Here is a 25,427-nt window from a genome sequence, read left to right on the forward strand (position 1 = left end):
CCCTCCATTCAGGTATTTATATACATTGGTGAGATCCCACCCTAAGCCTTCTCTTCTCTATGCTGAACAGTCCCAGCTCTCTCAGCCTTTCCTCATATGAGAGATGCTCCAGTCCCCAAATCATCTTAGTGGCCCTTCACTGGACTGTCTCCAGTAGCGTCATCTCTCTCTTGTACTGGGGAGCCCAGAATGGGACACAGCACTCTAGATGTGACCTCGCCAGTGCTGAGGAGGGATCACCTCCCTCGACCTGTGGTAACACTCCCTAATGCAGTCCAGGATACTGTTAGCCCTCTTTGCCACAAGGGCACATTGCTGGCTCATGGTCCACTTGGTGTCCACCAAGACCCATAGGTTCTTTTCTGCAAAACTGCCTTCCAGCTGCTCGGTCCCCCGCCATGTGCTGGTGCATGGGGTTGTTCCTCCGCTGATGCAGGACTTTGCACTTCCACTTGTTGAACTTCATGAGGTTGCTGTCAGCCCATGTCTCCAGCCTCTCCCTCTGGATGGCAGCACAACCCTCTGGTGTATCAGCCACTCCTCCCAGTTTTGCCTTATCAGCAGACTTGCTGAGGGTACACTCTTGCCCCATCATCCACATAGTTAATGATGTCGAACAGAATTATTATTACTGAATTCTGGATATAGAATTACTACTGAGGTCTGCCTACAGGCCAAGAAAGATGCAAACAAGTTGTTACAAACAGGTTTTGCTGCACTTGGCTGTTTAATTCCCACCTCTTACATCTGATATAAGTGGCACTTTTCAGATTAGTGGATCTTCATCTTGGGTTGGAGAAAAAATATTCAGCTGGTGCCAAAGTTTTCTGAGTTGACTTTGGGACTCTCTTTTTCTGGAAGGCCTGGAGAGAATTTGTTTTGGACATCTAGTGGCTTTTATGAAATCCAAAAGCATCTGACAGAATGTTACTTTCTTGCTTTTAATATCGCTATCTACTATACTTCAAAAATTCAGAACTTTGTTCCACTGCTAACCACCTGCAGTAGCTGTGATTTCAGCTTCACCATCACATATAAAAGACAAGAATTTCATCTGCCTTCCAGAACCTACATTTGTGGAGAACTGCTTCAGCATCTTTGAGGTTATATGAGATGTGTTTATGACTATGTCAAAGAAGTCTGTATTTCTGTACAGCTGTGCATTTGGTAGTGTGTAAAATAAAGGTCCTCTCAGGTATGTTTCTTTTGTCTTGCTTGTTTTACAAAACGCTAAAAGAGATCTGATTTTCCTTTTGTAGTGTATTATTTGTACTATATGCCTGAAAAGAGGGCCATGTATCAAAGCCAAGATACTCTCCGTATTTAATGAAATACAGCCCAAATGACTAATCCTCTAAAACTCACAGCTTATTTTCACAGCCTCTGTCTGCTTTCTACATTGCTTCAACATCTCATGTCAAGAAACTCACGATCAAGTCAGGAACTGAGAGAATGGGGAAGCCTCGTTTCCCTTCTTACACCTTTGCTATTCACTGTGAAGAAGAGGAAGAGAGGTGGTTCCAAAGATTTTAAAACCACAGACTGAAAGACAGCTGTTAAAATGTGCTAATGTGTGGAGATGGTACAGAAAAGAAAACTAGTATGCAAAGAAGGAAAGTCACTATAACAAGCCTCTTAACCATTACTTGTGTTGGGGAAGACTACGTACTTTGTAAGTGTTCCTGGGGAATCCTACTAAAATTGTTTTTCCTTCGCAGATCCATAAGAGGAAAGTGAATATGAACAAAGAGATCATGTCTTTGCGGGATCTCAAGGTTTCTATAATTGAGAAGATCAAGTGTTTAGTGCAAGAATTGAAATCCATACAGACAGCCTTGGATTTATCAGAACGTCTCCCTCTTCCCCTGATCCCTCAGTTATACCCAGATGAGGTTCCAGAAAAAAAATTTGAGTATGACAGTGACATCCTCCTGAAGTTCAAAGAGGAGCAGGAGGCCAAGGCAAAGCGGCAGGAACAGTTGGAAGGGTCTCACTCATCTCTTGCATTTAGGCATGGGTTTCTTCGAGCTCCTTCCATTAAAGACATTGACCCCATGGCACAGGCTGCAGGTGCACACCCGATGAAAATAGCATCATCTGTGGTCACAGAGCAGCGAAAGGTTTTTGAGATCGAGAAGGCAGAGCCAACGGAAATGGAACTGGAAATTTTAAAGAGAGAGAAGATAAAAAACCTATACTTGCAGAAGACCTTGATTAAAAAGGTAGGGAATCAAAAGGTTTTTTTTTCAGGTGGAAAAATCCCACTGCCTCAGAAATGGGATTTCTTCTGTCTCAGGATTGCAGCTACTCTTGCCTTTCCGAAGTTCAGGAAAATGCTAGCTGGTGCAAATTACAGTGTAAATCAGTACAAATCCCTACCTGTGACCTGTGTGCTGACTATCACTTGAAAAACAGATGTTAGATTTCTTATTGATTGTTCTATGAAACCATGAGCTTAGTGGCCAAAAAAGACAAATAAAATGTTAGAAATTACTTGAAAAGTGACAAAGAGGAAGAAAAGGAGCATCACTACAACTTTGTAGATTCGTGATGTTTTCAGCTCTTAAATAACTGTAGTCCCAAACCTTTGGTCTCAAAAATGATTTTCTAGAATTAGAAAAGGTACAAAAGAGAGTAACCAAAATGCTTAGTCATGGAAAAGCTTCTTTAAAAGGCACATCTAGATGGATAAAGCATCTCTGGCCTGGAAAAGGAGCAACTGAAAGAGTTGTGGCAGAGGTAATAAAATTATGAATAGCATAGAAAAGGAGAGTGGGAATCACCTCTTAAAAGAAGGAGAGATATCAAATGAAATGGTCATGTGGAAAGCTTGAAACACGCAAATGGAAATAGTTTTCCTATCCAACAATAACTAAGATTTGGAACTCGTGTTAGGATGTTGGGGAAGCTACAATTTGATAAAGTCTGGAAGAAAAATCCAGAAGTCCAAAGTCTGGAAGAAAAAAAGCTGTTGAACACAAACATACCACTTCAAGCTCAGGATGTCCCTAAATCAGAGTTTAGGAGGGTACAGAGAAGAGCGTGCCAGAGGTGTACCACTGTTCACTTGTTTCTCCATTTCTTATCGTCTTTTCTCTAGCTTCTGCTATTGGCCATTGACTTTTGGGTCTACCCCAACAGAGACACCCTTGTGTTCATGTGTGTGAAGGTTTTGAGAGAATATCCAAATGCTGCTGCGACCATCACATATGTATAAGTTAATGTTGGCAGCTTCTAGTACTCATTTAACTGTAAATGTCAAAGGGAAGAGCTGGCAGGTATTCTGAAAGAAGTCTGTCAAGGCAGAAGACATGTATTTATTGCTACATCTGGTATTGTTACATGAACTACTTCAGGCTACTGTAAAACATTCTCTGAAGAGTAAAATACTTCTGGGGTGGAGTGGGATGCAATGAAACGTTCCTGTGAAACCCCGGTGATTCTTTTACTATTGTGTTGGGAACGAAGACACATTTGGGGTTAGCTTTGTCTGTCTAAGCGCTTCAGTAATCCATAGTAAATGGCATGGGCGAGTTGTTGATTTGGCAGAGAGAATTTTTGCCTTCTGCTCCTTTCTCTAGCTTTATGTGTTTAACTCCATTCCTAATACTTTCCCTGTTCCTCATTTGACTCTCTCATATGCTCCAGATCAATGCACTGGTGATCAACTTTGATGCTGAACTTCGCTTTCTGAGGCACAAGAAACTGAAGCTGGATGTGCAGATGAAAAGTGCTGACCTGTGCTACATCACATGGTATGAAGAGCTGCTTATCCTGAAGAACCTTGAGAAACATGAGAACGTTCTCCAGGGGCATGTTGACACCCTCATCAGTGAAAAGGAGGCCATGCAAGTAAGTAGCCCATGTGTATCTGGATTTAACAGTACCACTAATGCATGACTTGAAACAAAAGCAAGCCATAAAGTAAATGGTGGCATCTCTTTGCTTCATTTTAGCACTGATCCAGCATCTAGTGCTAAATTTTGAAAAACAAGAAACTTTTGATGATCAACCTAGGATGGTCACTTTTAATTTCCAGTAGTTAATCTTTTCATAATCTTAACAGTTGTATTTTAATACGTACTTCATGATGTGGAATAAATGACAAATCATATACTTAAATTTAAGAACATACTTCTAGGTTTTGCTTGATTGAAGCATGGGTTTAAAGAGAGAAAGACAAGTTTTGCATTTCCAGATCTTCACAGATACATCCTATATACGCACACGTGGGTTGTACCTTTCAACTGAAGTAGGTTTTTTTGTTTGTTTAGTCAAAATTGAACAGCTACCTTGCACAGATGGAGAATAGAAAGTGTGAGATTGTAAAACTTCAGGAAAATGAAAAAGCTCTTTATGACAACTTCCAAGCATCCCTTGGAGAAAACAACGAGTTTGCCCATTTTCTGACTAAGGTTCTGAAGAAGAAAATCAAGTGCATGGAGAAAAAAGAAGTAGGAGGAGAAGCAGGTTGGAGATACTGTTCTTTTTGTTTTATGGGTTTGTTACACATACTTGGGCAAGTGGACAAGTAAATGTCTCTCAGTCTAGCTGGAGCCCTGGGTATATGCAGCACTGAACTTCGTTCAAAAAACCATAGATCAGACCTACCCAGATTTATTTATATACCGACCCATGTTCTGAGGCAGCCATTTTGAATGATAACAATAGTGTAATTCAGTTTCTAACATAACTACATTGGGTCTGATGACAGCTCCTGCAATTTACTTCCTGTAAGTCAATGTTGAGGACTGATAATTGGTATGAAGAAGAGGCAAAGCTTTAAATAGTTACTTCCTATGCTGTACCAATTGGGAGCTATGGATAAGTAATTAGTCTGCCACATTCATGACATTCTCCTTTAATCTGTCCATTGACTAATGAGAGATCATAGACCTAATCTGCAATCAGCTATTAGTCACAGGACTAAACATATTATGAAAGGATTTCATTTATCTTAGTGACTCGTTTTTAAACTGTTAAGGCTAGGCAGTCTTACTGAGCTAAAATACTTGTGCTGTCTCTCTGACTTGGCTTTTGATTTCAAATGGGACATGATTAGCAAAAAGCGCAAACAACAGTGATGCTTTTGTGACAGTTTTGTGCCTCTGTGTATTTTGCTTGGTTGATTAATCTCTGTAGTAGAAAGGTAAACCTACAAGATTTAAATTCCTAGCACATAAAAGAGAGGAAACATTATTGAAGGAAGTCCCAAAAATGTGCCTGTGTCTGTGCATTTGGCACTGATAGGTGATTTGTCTCCCTCCTTTTTTTTTTTCTTTTCTTTTTCTTTCTGTGAAATTATCAAATCAATGCAATAGGCACAAGGTGCCTGGATCCATATATTACCAGCGTGATCTTTCATGGATTATTGGGATTGTGTTCACCAGCACATTGGCATAATGCACAATGGGCCTGGAGGTGTTCTGCAAGCCAGCAGTACTGTCCTTTTCTTCCAGATGAAGAAGATGAGAATGAAGAGGAGAAGGATGAAAAGTCCAGCTTGGGGATTGGTGAAGAAAATTCTGGATCTGAAGATGAAGTCTTTGATGACTCTGTTTGCCCAAAGAGTACCTAAGTCATCGTTTCCTTGTGTTGACTATTTGTTTAGCTTTAGGGGAAATATTGTGTGTTTAAAAAGAAAACACAGAGTTTTTCATTATTGACTGCATATTAATGCCATTAAGGGCCAGAATGTGTGTACCCCTCCTGAGTGCAGCATTTCTCCCCAGGAAATATCAGTGAAGATAATGAAACTGCTGGTATTATAGGGTACCCTAATTAAAAAGTTTGGAAAAATAAAACTTAGCTAAGCACTAAGAATTAATTATTTTGTGTAAAGAACCATTCACCATTTCATGGCTGTTTTCTGGAGAGAAAAGGCTCCTCTCGGGAGCGGAGCTGGAGCGAGGCTATAGCTGCTCTCTGGAAACCTGCTGCTTGGCCTAGCTGGATCCCTGTTCAGGGAAGTTCTGCGGCAACCCTACCATGGTGTTAAATTAAGCTCTTTGTTACCACCTCGTGGATTTATGCAGCAATTGCCTGTTGCTAGGCTGCTCTCTTATGGGTATCTGAAAAGTTAGGAGCTTTACTTTGCAAAATCCTCTTCATTCATTCATTCAACAAAGAGAAGCCACTCCTTCTCCCCCTTTTTCTTTTCTATGAGTTTAACTACTTTAGGGTGTTCTTTTTTTAAAAAATCTTTGAGTGATATGTCAATGACCATGTAACAATACTGCTTTATTTTCAGTTAGAACTTACCAACAAATTACCTTATCATATTTTTTTAAATTGGATTTTAACATCATTTTCACAAATTGAATTTTTGATTAACTCCTCATTCATCTTCTTTTCCAATGAAATGTTGGGGAGAAATGAAGAGGATTTTTACTTTTTGTTGAAAAAGTCCAAATTACTAATTTAATGGGAAATTACATGTTGCATTAGCCTCTTCATATTTGTCTCTTAATGTGTAACTTGCTTTGCCTTTATTGGAATCTTTTTTTTTTTGTTTTTTTTTTTTTTATTATTATGCCCACTGATTTGGGTTGGTAATGCTGACTTGATTAATATGACTGAAATCACTACGTTAGAAATTCACATATCTTCCTTACCATGAAACAAATGAAACGGGTCCTGTGAACCACAGCTTCATTTACAAATAGAGATATAAATGATCCCTACAGAAAGTTCATCATTTATAGTGAAGGGTGCTATGGATGAACAACTGTATGTTCACATAATTGAAGATTATACTCTCACATGTATTAATTACTGGGACTGCATTACTTGCAAAAGCTAACTTTTGAGCACTTGGCTTTAATATTGGCTTTGATGCATTTAGTCTTACTTCTGGAAACAAGCTGTTTTGACTGAATGTAAAGAAAAAAGATCCATCCAAGACATTCAGCCCCTCATGGAGGAACGTGGCCCATGTGGTTTATGTTTGAGAAAGCTTTAGGGAATCAAGAGCATGGTCTTATTATTGGCAATGCTGGGCGATGTGCGCAATAGGAGAAGCTACTAGCTCAAGCCTGTAACTATAGTACAGTAATCAAACTAAGCTATTCTTTGACTCTTTCCTTCTCAGACTGCAATGAGGCACTATTCCAAAACACCATTCAGCTCCGGCAGAAGCGGTTAGACATTGAGAAAGCTTTAACAGAGGAGAAGAAAGTTGCTGCTAACCTCAGAAAGAAATATAATGCCTTGGCCAGAAAGGTATTGTAGTGTTTTCTTCTCGTCAAGCATCAGCTGGCTCCATTACAGTGAAAATGTTGTGCTAGTGATTTTGGCTAAGATTTAAAAACAAAATTCTAACCCTTTGAGAGGCCTCAGTTTGGGTAGAGATATCTGTGGTAGCACAGAGGCAGGAGGCAGCTCAACATGGGTCACCTGTCCTCCTGAAAAGAGTAAATCAAGGTGGTCGACCTTAGCTGCTATGGGGCTGGATCCAGGTTTTAGGTCCAATTCCTTCCCAGCTGTCTAACCATCATGCAGCAGCAGAAACTGGATTCTGTGGTTCAGATGCAGCACCTGATGTAGCCTGGCCCATCCTCTCTGCATGTGTATGGGGATGGAGAGATTAAAGAATCCTTATCCTAATACAAATGCATGTTAAAATAAATGCATAAAAATGCTATTTTTCCATCTATTTCTTTTTGCTCTTTGTCATAGCAATCATTGAATAAACTCACTTGGTGCAAGTTTTCCTTTTAGCTTTTCTGAGCTCCTGCATTCATCAAGGCATTTGATTTATATTAATTCAAAAATATCTTAATTTGAAGGGTTATCCGGGATAGAGTGTGAGTTCTGCCAAAATAATATTATGCAAGTCTTGCTTTTATTGTGTCTCAAAAATGTTCCATCAAATATGCCTAACTTACAACGTTTTTTGTTTAGTTTTTAAAGGCTTTCCTAAGTGCCAGCTGCCACATATTCACCCTGGGGTCTGACATTTGAGTCTGAATTGTTTCTTTCTCATGCAGAATTAATAAGCAATTCCAGGCATAACACAATAAAAAATATCTTGCAGGCTCTGTAGATCTAGAATTGTTTTAGACACTAAACAAAGCAGCTGTCTCTTGATACATACAGGGCTTCTCTACTAAGGAGACATTTATGAGTATACATGTGTACAGAGATATTCAGGACAGAATCTTGCTTGAATATGTAGATGAGCCTCATGTTTGCCTATGAAACTCACCTATCATAGTACGTAAAAAAAAAAAAAAAAAAGGCATTTTTTTTCTATACTACTTTCCCTTTTGGATCAGGAACTCTAACATAGAAGCTTGCTGCCTTATGTATTTGAGTACTACAGGATTTTTGTTTGTCCACAATTTGTCTTTCTGCAGGCAAAAGTAGTGGAAACCAGTCTGGACACCGCAGAGAGGGAACTGGAGACCTTTCAGTGGGAAAAGCAGCAGAGACTGAATGAGCTGTATGTGGTTGTGCCTTTGAAACTCCATCAGGTAATTCAGGATATTGTGCATCTGCAGGTGCATAATTGCCTATGTACATCTAAACAATGGTGTTCTTTGGCGCCCTTAGTTCCTGAATCACTATAGTCTCCTGGGCATGAAGTGTCATTAATCAAACTTCATGCTGCTATTTCCTGATTTTTTTTTTTTTCCTTCTCTACTCTTATATTGACAGAAAAGAGGTAAGGGCAGGCAGGTCGGCCCATTGCTGAAATGTGCATAGCCTTCAAGTTTGGCATGGGATTTTTCTTCAGGTCCATACCTACTTACATTCTCCTGAAAAAAAAAACACCCCAAAAAACAAACCAAAAAAGCCCCCAAACGATTGAAACTAATGGGAGTTTTGCCCAATTCAAGAATGCTGGATTTGATGCAATGCATTCATCTACACAGCTGTTAGCACAGGGATGATAAGTAGAAAATGAAGAGGAAAACTCCAGACAATACTCTTATTTCCTCTGGACTGAATCTTGTCCTCAGAGAGTGAAGATAGGCTTCTGCCTGTTCTGGCTTATATACCTCTGAGGCAAGCTCAGCTCTCTCCATTTGTTCTATCTCCTTTCATTAAAAGGTTGGTAATGAAGACAGAAGAGTCTAAGGCCTGACTATGCAATCCTGTAGCTCCCAGGTCATTCAAAAGTATAGTTGACAGGGAGTGCCTCACTCCCCCTTTGTTCCAGGTGCCATAGAAGGGTAGACAGCTTTATAGATAGGCAGTCATCACAGCTCTAAGTAGTCTTTGAGCTTTGCTGAGTGGTAGTGATTCCCTGACCCAAAATGTGAGAGTTGTGCCCACGCTTACTATTACCTCACTCATTAGTTCTCTAATGCTCACACATTTGTTATCCAGAGGGATCACCAGCACTCTTAATAAGTGAAGTCAGCTTGCTTATTGCTGTTTCTTGCAGGTGGAGTACCTGGTTAATGGGGAGATGCCCAGTGACTTCTCCCAGGCTTTGGTATTTACCAACCAGTCCTTAGAGTATCTGCAGAAGAGAATTGTGGAACTACATAATGAAAAGATAATGCAAAGAGAGATCTATAAGAAGGCCCAGGAGCAACATAAGCAGCTTGTCCAGGACAAAAAGGAGATGGATATAAAGATTCGACGTGAGTAACAGAGACTCTGAACAACACAGCATACTAGTGCTCATTCTGTCCCCCTCACTGGGTGTGGGTAACTCACCAGATGTCTGTCTTTACACTCACCCAGATGTCACAGCTGGTTACTGCAGAAAATAAAGCAGAAAGAGCAGATCAAGTGGACTGTTTTGATGAAGTACTGGTAGTTCTCCAGTGCTGCAGAGTCATTAGGCTATGTGAAATAATTTGGGAACTTATAAGGAGAGCTGACTGAGATGAGACACTGGAAGTCAGGACACACGATTGCTATTTTTGGCTGTAAACCAGAACTGCTAGGAAAAAAGTACTTTCCCCAAAGCCACATAAGTTTTTTGGCAATTTCCTTCTCTGTGTAACATAAGAAGAATGAAACAAGCCCTATTTGAAACACTTACTTTCCCAAAATCCAAACCCAAAGACGTGTCTAGCACCACCAAACCTGTGGAGGCCCTATATAGCCTTTGGTGTGGGAGTGGCTTACTAGGACTGGCTTAGAGTGTGGCTTAGTGACAACACAGACACGGTCACAGGCAAGGACAAACGACAATATTCAGTTGTGAGCTCTGTGTGGTCTTGCGTGAATTATTTATTATGAGCAAATACGAAAGAGCTGAGACAAAAAGCTAGGGGTAAGGCAGAAAGTCATATTAACCAATGAAAGACAGTGCTGCCATTTGTGCCACGCCCTTTCTGTTAGGACTGGAAGAGAAGTGCCGTCATCTGATGATGAAGAAGTTTGGCCGGTTGGTTGATTTTGAAGCAGTTCAAGCACACTCTGTTAACATACGCGTGGAAGAGTTGGAAATGCAAATAATGGAGAAAGAATATGCGCACTCCCAGGAACTCAAAGAGTGGGAGGTAAGGAGCAGGAAAAGGAGGGCATATGTGTTATGATGATCTGTTAAAGCTTCATTTGCCTGGGGCTGAATAACTACACTACAATCTTTTGTGAACATGTTCATGGCGGGGTTTTTTTTCACCTGTCATTAACAGACCATAATGTCCAACTCCCATTTCCCATCATCATTCCTACCGTTTCTTCAGTTGCTGACGCGCGCATCCTATTTTCTCATAGAGGTAGTTGATGACCTTTTTGTTTTACTTTCCTCAAATGCATCCTTCTGCTTCAGTCCCTATGTGAAGTTCTTCCAGAGTGCTTTCCTTTGGTTTTCAGCTGGCATTTGGCACCTACTGCCACCTCCCACCACCTTTGGTGACGAACTTATTTCAGTAGAGGGTAGCCCTGGCTCACGCCCGAGATGCTAGTCTGTGCAGTCTGAAAAGTGCATGTCTCTATCTGGAGGGGCCTAAGGCTCAGCTACTCTGGTGCAAGCAGGCAACACTCTTATGCTGCCCTTACAGAATGCTGTCATTGGCTGGCCTTTTAAAAATATGGAGAGAGAAAAATTAGAAAACAGTCAGGGGAGAAATCTCTCTTTGAGCAAGCATCGTGCCTTTTGTTTTAAACTGACGTTTCTTTCCCCCCCCGAGCAGTAAAACATCAGCACCTTTATACATACATCTAACGTTTTGCGATTTTTCTTTCAGTTGGCAACACATTCTGGGCTTAGCCTTGCTGGTGGGTATTCACTGCTCCTTAGAGTATCCAGCACACATCTAGATCTGGCTCAAGAGTTTTCTAACTGACATCAGAAAGGACACAAGTTCGTTTGTAATGAGCTGTCCTGCCCGTGTTTGTACAGCATGACACATTGCCAGGGAAGTAGAGCGTTGAAGCAGATTTGCAGTTCCTTGCTGTCCTGGTTGTCCTGTGTTTGTAGCTAGGCAAAGAACCCCTGTCCTCCCTCTAGATTTGGGTATGAGAGCCAAACCTCAAAGCGGAAACTCATAGCCCCAGCCTTCTCTGTTCCTCTTCTATGGTGGCTTGTGGCAGGTGTAGGTACCATATGTAGTGCACATACAGAATACTATGTACCTAACGGTTTTCTCTTTCCCCACACTTTTGCCTAACTAACTGCTTTACCTAAATACTTAAGCATTTGCAATATTAAAAAGAAAAAAAAAAAAAAAAGAAAAAAAAGACAGATTGCATTAAAGGCACTGTGGGATCAGGTGGCGTACGCAGGATCAGTCTGTTGTTTATCTCCCTTCTGTGACACTTACGTTGTGCTTAGCACTTCTTTCCCACTTCACGCTTTTTGTCATCTCTCATCCCAGCTCAACTTTTTATATTTTTCTAGGAAAGAATCTTAGACCTGCAGCAGCAGCTAATGAAGCTGACAAAGGAAAACACCAGCAAGCTGCAGCAGCTGAACCGGTTCTGCCTTGAAAAACAGCAACTTGAAACTAAGCTGGATTCACTAAAGAATGATCTGGTAAGCCTTTTAGCCACTGTACTGCATGCAGGGTTGGGACTGTTCAGAAACGGGTAAGGGTTCACCCGGCCCTCACCAGCTCTCTGGTCTCTGCAGTCAGCAGTCCCGGCGAATATTGTCTAGTGGCAGAGGCTGAATGACTGCTCCAAGGTCTTGTGGAAAGGGAGATGAATGAGCTGATCGTGAAGTAAGCCATACCTTAGCTTCTCTGCTAATTTCTTACTTAGCTGCTTTCTAATACTGAAACAAACTAATTTCTAATTAGAAAATGTCTTGCAGCAGGTCAAAATTATTCCTTTGTTACATGGAAGCAGCCACATGAATTAAAGTGTTTTCTTTTCTCTGTATTAGGGAATAAGGCAGCCACCTGTGACAGTCTGAATCTAAGTTAATGGTCCCCCAGTCTGATCTCTGAGTAGTCCTGACTGAGGAGTGGAGAAGTCATGAAGCTGTCCTGCTTCTTGGAAAGCCTCACTTTCCCACTTGAAATAAATTTCCACCATTCATTCTCCCATGTTTTATAGGAATTATTTTTTCTTCTTCCTCTTCATACAGGGAGTAGAGTTTCAGGGCACCCGAACTACTGACATCAAAGAGAAGGCCAGGCTGGAGTCGCGGCTGAAGCACACAGCTCGTGACACAGCCCTCCTAAGAGAAGAAATCCATCTTCTAAGCAGAAAGGATAGGTGCTTAAGAGAAGAACTCGCTCTCCTTAGCAGAAAAGATGGGTGCCTCCTTCTACAACCTTTATCACCACAGGACTCTGAGATACCAACTGAAACATTCCCTGTTCTGACATCAGAAATGGTAACTAACAGTCCAAGTGTCCCTTAAAAATGGATATGGTTAACTGTGGCAATAGTAATACCTGGAAGTGTGAAATGAATTGCTTTGGCTATACAGGGGTTTAGTTGTAAAGGGTTACATTTGTTTCCCCTATCAAAATATGACTGTCGTGACAGATATAGAATAAAAAAGTGCGAATGCAACCAGTTAATGCTGTTACCAGTCCATTGGAGAGATTTGCACTGGTAGATGCCCTGTGTGTATGCGCGTATGTGTATGTCTGTTCTTCAAAACAGTGGCTGTTGAAGGCTGGGTATGAGAGCTTCACGTGGGCAAATATAGCTTTGGAACCTGTACTCTCAAAAATACTAAAAGAGGTCTGCCTTAAGGGTGTGTTTGGTTATTTGCTGAACATCCTAGCAGCAATGGCAGTTCTCTGCTAACTGAGCTAGTTAGAGTCAAGGGAAGTGCTGTTTGTTTGGAGAAAGCAAAGGGACCTTTCTGCTCAGGGCCTGCAGTGCTCAGACGGGCATGGAGCCAAGCAAAGACTTTCCCACTTGCCTCTGCTCTGTAGCAGGGAAACTGCACTGCAGTGCAGGAGGTGATATTTACCTGGCATGAGGAAGGTTTAGCAAATGCAAAGTCAGCCTGTAATTCCACTGGCTTGCACCTGCTTGATCAGAGTGAGAGAGCGCCACGCTTTGTATGTTTTCAGGTTTTATTCTTTTTTTTTCCTCTGGCATTCAGTATGGTGGCAGTGCATGATCGTTTACAGCACTTATCCTGTCTTACTGTGAAAACTTCCCTCAACCCGAAAGCGGAGGGGTTGAATTGCACTGTTCTTCCAGTGCAAAGTTTCTGAGGGTGCACAGAGAGGCTTGGGGTTGTTGCTAGTTTTTAATTAAATAGATTGAACAACCTGCAGCTGCTCTTGCTCTTCCTCCCCACTCCCTGCCTTTTGCCACTGGTCTTTGTACAGCAGGCAGAGGAGCATTCAGCCAGGATCCAGCCATATCCCAGCCAGGCACAAGAACTGCCCCTGCTGGCCCCAGCACAGGAAGTGAATGGTGCTGGTGCTGCTTGCCTTTTCAGTGGGTCCCTGTGAAGGTGCTGAGCATCCTCTGTCTCTTCAATGGAAAAACCCTCACCCTTATCCTGGGTGCTGGATGCTGAAAGCTTTTGAAGCTGGAAAACCACAGGATGGGAGTGGGGGTTAAAGAAACAAAATTTGCAGAGATGTGGGTGTCTGTCTGCCTCCCCCCTTCACCAAAGTCATGCAGCTGTCCATGGAGATAAGTGAAAATTTGCTCTAGCTGTGCTCCTCACTAGAAGTTTTGTGTCACTTAACTGGCACAGGTATTGGCTGTCCTTCTCCTTCCCATTGAGAAGATTGGCATGGGTGGCTATTTGGAAAACTATAACTGTAGGAAAACATCACCGTTCTCCAGGTGTCCTGCTTGCTGTGTGTCTGCAAGTAAAAAATGAGTAGGTTCATTCTGTGGGAGGATTTAGCATACAGCAAGCCACAGAAAAGACTAAAGCCTTTATTTTAGATATTAAAGCGTGGGTTTGTCTTTACAGATACGCGGCTGCAGATGGCGTGTATGTGAAGGGTTGTTTAAGTTGATTAGGCAGAGTGCGTAACTCCAGTCCATTCACAGGAGTGTGTTCCTGGGACATGCCTTCCTGTGGGGGAGAGGAAAAGACCTTTTTGACAGCGTTATCTTTCGTGAAGCCGTCACTGCAAGAGAGTGCTAGATCTTGGTGGTGGCAGCTCTGTTTGGACCCATGTCCTGTGACGTCTTTTGTGCTGCTGTTTCAATCTTTTGCTCTGATGAACAGCCTGGTGCCACGGATAGCTGCTGCCTTGTTTCTTGGGCCCTCCTGTGACCTTGCTGAGGATGCCTTCTGTCTCCATAGCATTATAAAAGGCACATATACATCTATATACAAGTGCATAAATATATAAATAGGGGTGTTATACAAAAATAAATACCCATTCTCTTTTTCTCTTTAGAATAAGTCTTTTGCAAAAGGCAGCTTGGTCCCTAGCTAGTAGGAGAATAAGTCTCTAAAGGCCTCAGTGGTGGTGGGCTGCTGTTCAGGTGTCTTGGTAGGTCCTGACCCAAAGATGTGATCACTGGATTCTGGGGATGGAGATCTCCTCTGGACTGGCAGCAATCTAGTCTTTCTACCTCTTCAACTGGCACTAGGCCTAGGCAGCAAGGGCTTCCTGAAAGGGAAAGGAGCAAGGAACGATTACAATGCATACAGAAATGAGACATGCTGTGGTAGCTTTCTAGTCAACAGTCCACTTTATGAGGATAGGTACTCTCATCAAAAAGCAAAAACTGCATTCTGAAAGTCCTGGCTACGTGGGAGTTTGATCCTATGCTCGCACGCAACGAGTTTGATCCACACGACAGGGGTGGATCACTTCTTAGGGGAGATGGATTCACATAATTTTTCAGGGACCTTGTTGTTTTACTGGCGGTCTGGAAAATGCAAAATTAAGAAGGACTAAAGGACAGCGTCTCTGCAACTGGAGGTGGGTATGTGCCCTTCCGCCAGCATGCAGCTCAAGCTTTTGGAGAAATGAGAAATCTGTCCTCTAAAACTGACTGAGGCAGTTTACAGTCCCCAGCTGCTAGTGTGGCCTTTCCATGCTGTTGTTCATGACAAGGACAGTGTTAAAACTGTCCTTGCACCACAGAAGCGAGCAAGAACAGAGCCATCAAAGGTTCTACAGTGAGATTTCCCTTCAAGATCAGCCTAAAATGATAAGATGAAGCAAGCACTGAGTTTTCCAGACCACTGACCTTGGTGGAGCATGGGATCCCGCCGACCATCCAGGCTAGGGCCTCCCACTTTGCTGCCCATCACTGGATGATGGAGGCCAACAAAGTGCTCTTGAAGGTGAGGACAGTCATCTTGTGGCTGAAGAAGCTGGTGAGTGGAGTCATCTGGGAGGCTGTAGAGGAAGGAGCTGTCTTCTGTTCTTGAGTTGGGCAATCTGTGGAGGCAAAGAGGTTTAGCACTATTCACAGATCTTTCCTCCTTGAAAGATACGACCTCTGTAACACCTCAGCCAGCTGCGTCAATGCAATGACACAAAGCATTCCTAAATGAGGGGTAGAGCAGAAACTGGGATGTACTTGTGGGATGGGAATGAAGTGATGGGACCTAGCATCCACGATTCAAAATCTAGCGAGTGCCACAGGAGCTGGGAGAAGTAGTGCCTCCCAGGGAGCAGGGGAATAATGACTTGACATCTAAACAGCGAGACCAAAGCACCTGCAATTGGACCCTGGCCAGATTCTGGGGCAGTTGTTTATCAGCATCCAGTCATAGATGTTAGCTTCTCTCATCCTATTTTTCAGTCTCCCATTTAGGAGCAGGGGGAGGAAAAGGGGGCAGGGGGAAGTAGGTCTTGGCCGTCTCTAAAATTAAATTATCTTTCCCTCAAACCGTAAGAGGAATAGCCATACGAAGAGAATTTAGACTGAGGCCTAGTGCTGGAGCATGGATTTATTTCCCAAGTGAATTGGGACAGATGGGAGCGTGCTGAGGGTGAGCTTTTGTGAGCATGTAGCCTTGTGGGTCCCACTGGATTGTTCCACCCTTCCCCTCCATAAGCCAGGACTAACCTGGAGGGCTGGTAGTCTTGCTGGGCATTCCCGTTTTGCAGCACTCTCGCCTGCAGCAAGGCGTTGGTCTCCTCGTGTGACTGGAAGGAAAGAGAAGGATTCTCAGCAGAGCAACGCCGCACAGCAGCATTAAGAGGCAAGTGCTGATCTGGGAGCCAGAGCTGTGGGGCAGACTGGTGAAGCTCTTATGACAGAAGGCAGAGAAAGCTGAAACTGTTTCTTTTGCTACAGAGGACAGAGTGGAACTGAGCACAGAAAAACTCACTTCATGTTTACTGCTGAATCCATGGGGGATGATAACCAATTTATAGTCTCAGCTGTGGCCCTGCCTTGGCCTGTGTTACTATTTACACACAGAGTCCTCAACATTGTCTGTCCCTGTGAGCTTTGCTCAGGAGAAAGAGGAACCATTCCCTGAAGAGTAGCCTTTGCTCACTGCCTCCTTTATACTCAGAGCCACTGTCCCAAGAAACCACCCCTTCACCAATGTTTTGGAGACCTTCCTGTTCCTCCCATGCCCCAGACTCCACTGCAAAGGGGAAATCTCTGTTAAGACGACAGTCTTGCCGCTTCCACGTGCTGCAAAGGGTGCCAGGCGTGTCTGGAGAAGCCTTCTCACTGCAACCACAGCATCCAGCTCATGTCAAACCAACTGTTCACCGCAGGTGTGGACATACCTGTGGCACTTCATCTGGACTGTAATCTCGGGGCTTGGTGCTTGCATAGCCCACTCCTGCAGCAGGGCAGATGCCATTCAGATGTGCCCCGTTGGCGTAGGGCTGCCCGTTAACATAGGGATGTCCATTGGCACGAGGAGCAGAGATGCCCCTCAGAGGCACCATGGTGTACTGGCAGGATGATACCAGCAGCCCAGCTCCTGGGAAGCCCATGTCGATGGTTTGCTCTGCAGAAGGAAGAAAAAGGAAGTCTGAGGCCAAAACCAGGGATAAAGTTCAGCTTCTTGAAGCTCAGAGGGAGAGCGTTAGGCTGTCCTATCAGGCAGCTGTTTTGGCACCCAAAGCACCCTTGGAGACAAATGGTGGAAAGGGGACCTACATGAAGGAAAAGGGAGTGCCCCTTTCCCTCTGCTCTAGTCCCAGGGTTCCTTCTCAGCCAGGTAAGCAGGACAAGGGACGAATGGTGGCATTTGTCTTTATCAGGTTCCACAGGACATTTGGGATTTGCCCTCTGCCCACCCTCTCCCTGCTTCCCAGAATGTGCAGCCCTCACATTTTGGGTGTTTGATCCAACTACCCAGGGCAGAGCACATCTTACAAATCAGGCCTCAAGAAAGAACCCTTACTCTGCTTGGACCAGGCTCTCCAAAGGCAAAAGGGGATGAAGGCCACGATGAGGAGTACGATAGAGCCCAGCACGACGCCTACAATCAAGTATGGCAAGTCGCTGGAACGGGCCACCATGGCTCCTGTCCCCAGGCCACTGTGCCCACCACTGAGTGGGGGATGCTGCTGGGGGGGCACTGTTGAGGGTGGAAGACGACCTGGCAGACCAAGAGACTTCCGAGCTGCAAAGGGAATTGAGAGAGAGAGCATTAGACACAGATATGGCAGGTGGAAGAGCAGCACGCTCCAGGACATCTACACTGCTGTGGAGTGGACAGACTTCTACAGTGACTTTAAAGAAGTGCTCCTGGATGCCAGAGGATTTCCTAGGCTGATGCGTATTGCAGTACAGACAAGTCCTTTGTGTTTTGCTTAAGATCTGCCAGGCTTTTAGGCTGCTAAAGCAAAAGGAAAAAGGAAAATAGCTTCTCCAAAACACCCAGTTGGACTTGATGCTGTTCCTGTCGCGGCAGTGCAACTCCTTGGAAGATGACGTGGGACCTGCTTATAACCAAACACAGGAGCTTGGAACAGCAAGGGAAAGTTAGCCCTTCTGATTCCAGTCACCATCTATGTGACACTTAGGAAAACAAAAGGTAACTACTACTCTGATGGAAACGGTGATGGACTCTGCACAAGGGGTCTGATTACTGGTGTGGGTGTATACACATACTGAGCAACAGCACCAACAAACCCACGCCTCTCTTCTCCCCAGCGCTGCCTCCATCTCCTTGCCTGAGCTTGGATGATGCACCATCAGGCAGGGATGGTACCTGCCTTGCTGTGCTCTGACAGCTGCAGGCGGGGAAGGCAGCAGGCTGCACTCCCAGAGGCGCCTGCAAAGCTGGGTTACCTTTGGTTTCACAGATCATCACGTTGCTGAACTCGCTTTCACCACCCTCATTGAAGCACTGCATCTTGATGTCATACGAGGTCTCTGGCTGCAGGTGGCTGATGGAGTGCCAGTACCGATCTCCTGAGGAGGGAACACACACAGGGCGCTGTTAGCTTCCTCTGGGAACAGGCAGCCGGCCCAGCTCTGCAGCAGTGCTAGGTAAAGCAGGCCTGGATAGCAGCAGCCTTGTGCCTTGTGTGCAGAGGGCTCCTTCTGGCCCAGGAGGAAGCAACAGCTTGAACCGGTCTCCCAATATCTCCTACCTTCCACCACGTCCTTCTTGTAGTCACTGTCATTGTCACTGTCAGTGGGGCGGTAGTAGATGTAAAAACCATGGATGGGAGTGTTGTTGTTGCTGGCTGGGATATACTGCAAAGAATGGGAGGAAGGGCAGAAATTACCAGAGATGTCTGTGCTCCATATTGTACTAGGTGAGGAGCAGTGGGGATGAATGGGATGGGACAAAAGGAAGACCCAGCAGGGGGTATTCCTTGTGTTGCCACTGGTTTGCACAGGAAGGGCTTCCTTCCAAGAGCTCAGTGCTGTTTGATACTCTCACACCTTGCTTCTCTCAGGTAACATACAAGCCATGAGTCTGGTCCTGTCACCCCAAGCATCCAGTACTTTGCTCCCTCCCAGCAGCCACAGCCAATGCTTCAGAGAAAAAATTCCTCAGGAACAGTGACTCAGCTGGGCAAGGACAAGCACACCTTCACCTGGACTCCAGTAGGCTCATGGCTTCCAGACAAACCGCATCTTGCCACAAACCGGTGAATGCAGGACCCTCGTGTTTCTGAAGACAGCTCCATTCCTCCCCCACCCAGGGCAGTACTGTCCCAGCTCCATGTGTTCTCACTGTCTTTCACCCAGTATTTTATCAGCTACTGTTTGTGTTTAGATGAACAGCAGTGCCCATCCTGCCCTGTAGCAATTTCTGGCTAGAAGAAGCTGGGAGAGAAGAGGGCAATGTGTCCCTCTGAGTAAGCTCTAAGCTGTTGGAAATACTTGGATCTGGGCTTGTGATCCAAAAGGTCCTGCTCACTCCTAAAAGTCCTCTGGGGTGGACTGCTGTAAATGATTATCAGCACTTAGGACTGCTACCCAGCAAGTGAGAGTGAAGGACATATCTGCTGGAAACTACTGGGACAGTCAGAGGTGCTAATGGATCCCAGGAATTTGGCCAGGAGAGCAAGCAGCTGTCCCGTGTGTTGTTGAATTGTGCTTGTTGAACAAAATGGGCAAGACCCTAAGGTTATCCGCTGAAATGCCTCCTGTGTACAATGTTGGATTCAGATGAAAAGGGTTTACTAGGCTTTCTGACTTCCCCCACTTCTATGCGGCCCAAGCCCAGTCCTCCTTTGCTGGAGGGAGCTATTGGATCCTAGATCCATTTGTGCTGGTGACAGGCTCCAGTGTGGTAACCTGGCAGATGTGAATGCTGGGCAAGTAGCACCCACACGCCTGCTTCCTGCACATTCAGCGATCTCTGCCCCTACAAACCTTACCATCCACTTCAGCATGATGGTGGTCTCATTGATAGCATCTGTGAAGGTGATGTATGGCCCGGCCACAGGGCGCTCGTAGACTCGGTTGCTGTACCCAGACACCACGTATGGCCGAGACGCTGCGCTGGGCTCACTCTCTCCCAGGATGTTCAGTGCCCGGACACGGAATTTATAGGATGTGCCTAGGGGAAAAATGGGAAATAAAAGAGCTGCAGAGATTGGAGTCTTCCAAGGCTTCTACTGTCAGCACAGACCTGACTGTGGAGAGGGCCTATATCTTCTCCAGAAAGCAGAGAGCCTACAGAGAGGTTTTGATCAAAGTACAAACACCGAATGGCCAGATTTCAGCCATGTGCTAGATGGAGCCTGCTTTTATTTGCCTTCCCCAATTCCTGTCTGGATGGTCTAGAGGTCAGGTAGCAGTTCTGGAAGATGTGTGGGTGGATTCAGAGATGCCTGAAAGCATGTCCTGACCTGAAAGCAGGTATGGGAAGGTGTCCTTCCTCCACTACATGGAAATTAAGTACATAAACATCAGTTAAAAGCTCAAAGCCTAAATAATTTTTTCCCAAACATTGTTTTACTGGTCTTTAAGTTGAGGTAGATGTCTTGCCCTTTTAAGCTGTCCAGCTCAGTGATGCCGTCTTTTCTCATGTGAAGTGCAATGGGAATTGTATGCCCATCTGTCTTGCCTGTGGCTAAGGAAACTTCTGTCCTGTCTAGTAAATGGCAAAACCAAATGCCTTTAGTAACTATATCCTGTAATACAGAAAAGCATGCGCAAGCCTCCCTGAGGGAGATCAAATCTATGCTGGTCTTTGCAGCTGGAGAAATTGGAGAAGCGTCTGCAACTTTTCCCCATGCACCTAAGGCTGGAGCTGGGGAGGGTTTGTTTTGCTCGCACATGCCGGGGCTAAGCATGACGTGACGGATGGCTAACTATCCTACGGGGACTGCACAGCTTTCCTACAGACCTCCAGGAAGCAGGGAGGAGAACACCTGCCTACCTTTCTCCAGGCCTGGGATTTCCACAGAGAGGCGAGAGGGAGGAATGTCACTGGTGGCCAGGACCCAGTCTCCCAACTTCTTCAATTTCTTATATTCCACACGGAAAGACTGGATGGGGAATCCACCATTCCCACGGGGGATCCAGGTCACATACACAGATGTCTCTGATGCCATGGAGATGGTTGGACGGTCCGGTGCCTCTGGAGCTGCAAGGGGCACAGAAGGACATCAGGACACGAAAGACTTTCCCCTCGCCCTGTCTGGAGGATCCTGTAGTTCAGAGGTATGTGGGTGAAGGCCTACCTGCATTGCACCCACCCACATGCTCTTTAAGTCCTGAATGCTCTCTTCTTTCTGTCTCTTCATTAGAGCTGGCACCCCAAATCCTCACTCCCTTCAGTTTATGCCCTGCAAACGTCTTTTACTCCTGCTTGCATCTTGCTCCTTTCCCACTCCCAACTCAAGTAGGATGAGACAAGGTTTGAGGTGTGTGCACCCATCGTGGGAGGGAGAGCAGTGAGAGGTGTGGATGCAGGGCTGGAGATGGAGCAAAAGGCCTGGCTGATGTGGAAGCAGTGAGCAGTGGGAGACTGACACTGGGGACAGGCGAATGTAGGAGACAAAAACAGGAGAGATTGAGAAGAACCAGCTGAGGAGGAAATAGGGAGAAGTTCTCAACTGTAGAAATGTAATTTGATAGGAAAACAATCAAAAAATGGGAGGGAAAGAGATGAACGGAGCTGTGAAGATGAAAGAAAAGGCAAGACATGAATGAGTGTGGGGGATTGAAGGAGGGGACTTCACAGAAAGGATAGGGATTGAAGGAGAGAATTTCACAGAAAGGATAATGGCACTGGTGAATAATAGTAATGGCAGACAGAAGGTGGGGAACAATGGATTGGATTAACCAGTAAGGAACTGATGTTTCTCCAGTGCAGCAAAATACGCAAACGGAACACCCCCTCCACCCCTAGAATAGGCACTAACTGCCCCTTGTCAGGGCTTGGCTGAGAGAGGAGGATGCCAGGACCTGCAGGGACTTGGTTCCCCTTTCTCCCTCGCTTTCTCCCAGCACCCACTGGTGCACGGCAGCTTGTTGGTCCTGTGCACCGCACATTTGCAGACTCCACAGCAGGGCTTTCTGAACCCTCCATGTGAAACTCAGCAAGAGACAGAGAGTTTCTGACAAGCACTTGCATTAATGGTGGGGACAGGCAGTGGGATCAGCCTGCTCTCCTAAGACAGACTGCCTGCCAAATGCAGTAGTGGGGATGTCTGAGAAGGTCCTCTCCTCGTCAGGAGCTAGAGACCACCCATCCAGCTTTGCACAGTCTTGCTTTACCCGGCGGAGACTTCAACCCCAGCATGGCCTGGCCGCTGCCACCTGCAAGAGATCCAGCACCCCTTGCCCTCCCTCCTTGCCCAGCTCAGGGAGGGCCTTACGGGACAGACGGCTGTTGTCAGACTGGTTACTGCTCTGAGTGCTCGTGCCTGGGTCATCCCTCTGGATTTGCTGCTCTTTGCTGGCAACAATCTCTGGTTTTGGGCGCCGGCCTGTGCAGAAGGGAGAGGTGGCATCAGTGACATGGAGACATGGCTCAGAGTTAATTTTTGCTGTGATGAGCAAAGGAAATATTCCCAGCCACGATGCCAGGGTAACTACTCTCTGGACTCAAACAGCCCCAGGGGTTCAAAGCACTGAACCTCCAGGTAAGAACTAAAGCTACAGGGGCAGGTTTGTTAAACTGTTGATAGGTTCCCCTCATATTTAATTTTCTAAAACTTTTAATTGGTTTTCTTGAAATGTTGCTACATTTCTGCCTGAGAAGGTAGTAATTAGCACAAGACAGGAGCCTGAGGGGAGATGTGAGCAAGTCCACCACCATGGGGAAGGTTGCTACAAAGGGAATGTCTCCCCACCTGCTGGAGACATGAAAAGCAGCCAGGGGACAGGGGGATTTAGCATAGACATTTGGAACATCCTTTTAGTGGCAAAGACGGCTCGGCACCAAGCAGGCTGCGTGGGAAGGCTTGGAGTTTCCTTTAGCGCAGGACAAGCTTTTAAGGACAGATTAGACAAACACCTGTCAGGGACAACCCCCACAGGCTGATCCTGTCTCCAGGCAGAGGATGGATTGAACGACCTCTTGACATTCCCCCCAGACCTATTTTCTATTGTTCTGCAGGTGTCCAACTGAGACATCAAGGGAGGAAGGGACTTACTCCAACCCAGGCAGAGGGGAAGACCTGATTTTCCCCATCCCATTTCAATCCCACCCTCCAAATTTGCCTTCTGACAGAGTCGCTCTAAGCTGAGGGCAGATGGATTTCCAGAGCAGAAAGAGCCCCCTTGTCCTAAGGCTGGTGCCTGTGCCTCAGGGAGGGGGCAGGACATCTCGGAGGGGCCCTCCCCTGGCTCAGAGCAAAACGCCCTGCAAAAGGTTTGACCTTTACCAGTCCGGAAGGTCACCATGGCTGTCTGTCCCTCGCCAGCGCAGTTGTGAGCAGCCATCTCCACCTCGTAGAGGCTCCCAGGGTCCAGCCTGGTGAGGGTCAGGCGGTGCTGTGAGGCCGGGACGTCCCTCACTGCCCAGCTGTCCGAGGCATTGGTGACCTGCTGAGAGACCAACGCAGGCGTTGCAAAGCTGGTGGCAGGCTGGGCTTCTTGCCTGCACCAAGCTCAGAAACTTTCATGACAGGTTGTGTATCAGCCAGGGCTACCTTTCCTGTCCGGGGGCCAGTTCCCTGCCGGCAAAGGAGGGAGATGTTTCCAGCCTGATTTTGCAAAGCTGAAGCATTCAGGTATAAGCAGGACAAGTCACCAAGGACTAGGATGTTTTCTTGACCCCAGAGGTTCACTCAGCCCTGTTCTGTCCGCTGGTCCCCTCTGATACCACTGCTCTTCAACGCACGTAAAGCTCTGGAGCAGGCGTGCCCACAAAAGGCAGTGTTAGCCAGAGGCTGGAGCTGCTTTAGGAGCCAAATCTCTCCTGCAGCCCAGCTGCTGAGCTGCTCATTTAGATGCTGGCCATTTCCATGGGATAAGGTACCCGGACAGCACTTTGGTCATCTGGACCAAAATCATTTGACTAACGGCTTTTTATCCAATTTTATCCAGCCTCACCACTGGCACTTTCTGGCTGAAATGAGGAACCATAACGTCTGAGCACAGGTTTCTGCAGGGAAGAGACTGTGTATGGCCGTGACCCCAGAAAGGGTTGGAAACACCGTTCGCTTTTCGGTGATGCCCCGATGCCCCATGCGGAGGGGGAGGGAAGGTGGGACCTTCCTCTTTCTCCCCAGCTGCAAGGATAATATTTTTGCAGGCAAATAGGCAGGACACTGAAGTGACCCGGTGCCGAAAGGAGCATTAGCAATGCAGGCAACGCAACAAAACGGAAATGCCAAGACTCTGCCGTATCATTCATCTTCTCCAAGCATTTGACACTGACTGATTAATGCCTGCCTCGTTTTATTTTTATTCCCGAGCCCGCGGAGTTGTGAGGCCAGGGAGGGGAGCCCTAAAGACTGCTAATATCCAGGAAAGAAAGAGAGAAATTCTTAAGAGACAAAGATAACGGCTGCGTGGCATCTGACTGCTTGCAGGCTGCTGAGATTTTAGGGGCAGCGTAAGAGCAGGGAAAAAGAGACATCCGCAGATATTTTCCAGAGGAGAGGCAGACCCTTGCCCAGTACAAATGTAAGCCTTCTGTCAGTAGGTTTTACGTTCCTTATGGCCATCTTTCACACAAAGAGCCTTTTCTTTTGTCGCTGAATTGATTCCTTCCCTCTCCGCACACATGCTTTTCCAGTCAGAGATGTCAAAACCAGATCATTATATAACTTGATCCTAAGGATCTCTGATAGAAAGAGTCTCTTTTTAAACAAGTTTAAGGGTTATATTTGGTCTAATTCCTTTCCACACAATCCTTAAGCATCCCAAGAAAGAGTCTCCAGCTGAGAATTTGGACTACACTGAAAACATATTACTGCAAACTGCAGTGACCCACGGTGACCTCCGCTGCCCTACAGCCCCTTCCAGGTGAAGCGCTGAAAAACAAATAAAATATGGACAAACTCCAGCCTGCAAGTTAAGATTGCATGCAGAATTGGTATTTACATGATACACCATTGGGGGACAAATCTCTTCTTGGCAGACAACCAGAGCCAATAGTCCGGTGAGGCTTTTGGCATCTTTTGTGTTGTATTTAAGCTTGCCCTGTTGTGTTCTTGTGTTGGCATCTTCTGCCTTTGTTTTAAAAGGCTCTTTAAAGAGGTGGTTAGCTGAAACCCTCAGCTTAA

General features: G+C 45.5%; 2 protein-coding genes across 3 annotated transcripts in view; one reads left to right on the forward strand and one right to left on the reverse strand.

The window, feature by feature from the left end:
* Window positions 1–12,932, forward strand: part of CFAP44 (cilia and flagella associated protein 44) — a 44,813-nt gene extending 31,881 nt beyond the window's left edge. The window contains exons 26-35 of the mRNA XM_075165582.1: window positions 1,719–2,222; window positions 3,649–3,852; window positions 4,275–4,470; window positions 5,460–5,570; window positions 7,091–7,221; window positions 8,358–8,474; window positions 9,392–9,593; window positions 10,303–10,463; window positions 11,807–11,941; window positions 12,497–12,932. Of these exons, the coding sequence (XP_075021683.1) occupies window positions 1,719–2,222; window positions 3,649–3,852; window positions 4,275–4,470; window positions 5,460–5,570; window positions 7,091–7,221; window positions 8,358–8,474; window positions 9,392–9,593; window positions 10,303–10,463; window positions 11,807–11,941; window positions 12,497–12,775 (2,040 nt within the window). The 3' untranslated portion in view covers window positions 12,776–12,932. The remainder of the gene's footprint in view (window positions 1–1,718; window positions 2,223–3,648; window positions 3,853–4,274; window positions 4,471–5,459; window positions 5,571–7,090; window positions 7,222–8,357; window positions 8,475–9,391; window positions 9,594–10,302; window positions 10,464–11,806; window positions 11,942–12,496) is intronic.
* A 1,319-nt stretch (window positions 12,933–14,251) lies between these two features.
* BOC (BOC cell adhesion associated, oncogene regulated) overlaps window positions 14,252–25,427 on the reverse strand; it is a 57,572-nt gene continuing 46,396 nt past the window's right edge. The window contains exons 9-19 of one of the 2 annotated variants that reach the window (XM_075167179.1): window positions 23,580–23,739; window positions 22,569–22,679; window positions 21,125–21,331; window positions 20,118–20,299; window positions 18,876–18,981; window positions 18,571–18,693; window positions 17,678–17,899; window positions 17,052–17,278; window positions 16,375–16,454; window positions 15,547–15,740; window positions 14,252–14,960 (exon numbers count right to left, since the gene is read on the reverse strand). In XM_075167179.1, coding sequence (XP_075023280.1) covers window positions 14,776–14,960; window positions 15,547–15,740; window positions 16,375–16,454; window positions 17,052–17,278; window positions 17,678–17,899; window positions 18,571–18,693; window positions 18,876–18,981; window positions 20,118–20,299; window positions 21,125–21,331; window positions 22,569–22,679; window positions 23,580–23,739 — 1,797 coding nt within the window. In that variant the 3' untranslated portion in view covers window positions 14,252–14,775. Of the gene's footprint in view, window positions 14,961–15,546; window positions 15,741–16,374; window positions 16,455–17,051; window positions 17,279–17,677; window positions 17,900–18,570; window positions 18,694–18,875; window positions 18,982–20,117; window positions 20,300–21,124; window positions 21,332–22,568; window positions 22,680–23,579; window positions 23,743–25,427 lie in introns of both variants that reach the window. The other variant, XM_075167169.1, reaches the window with a different exon arrangement.

The sequence above is a fragment of the Calonectris borealis genome, chromosome 1 (genome assembly GCF_964195595.1).
Source record: "Calonectris borealis chromosome 1, bCalBor7.hap1.2, whole genome shotgun sequence".
NCBI lineage: Eukaryota > Metazoa > Chordata > Aves > Procellariiformes > Procellariidae > Calonectris > Calonectris borealis.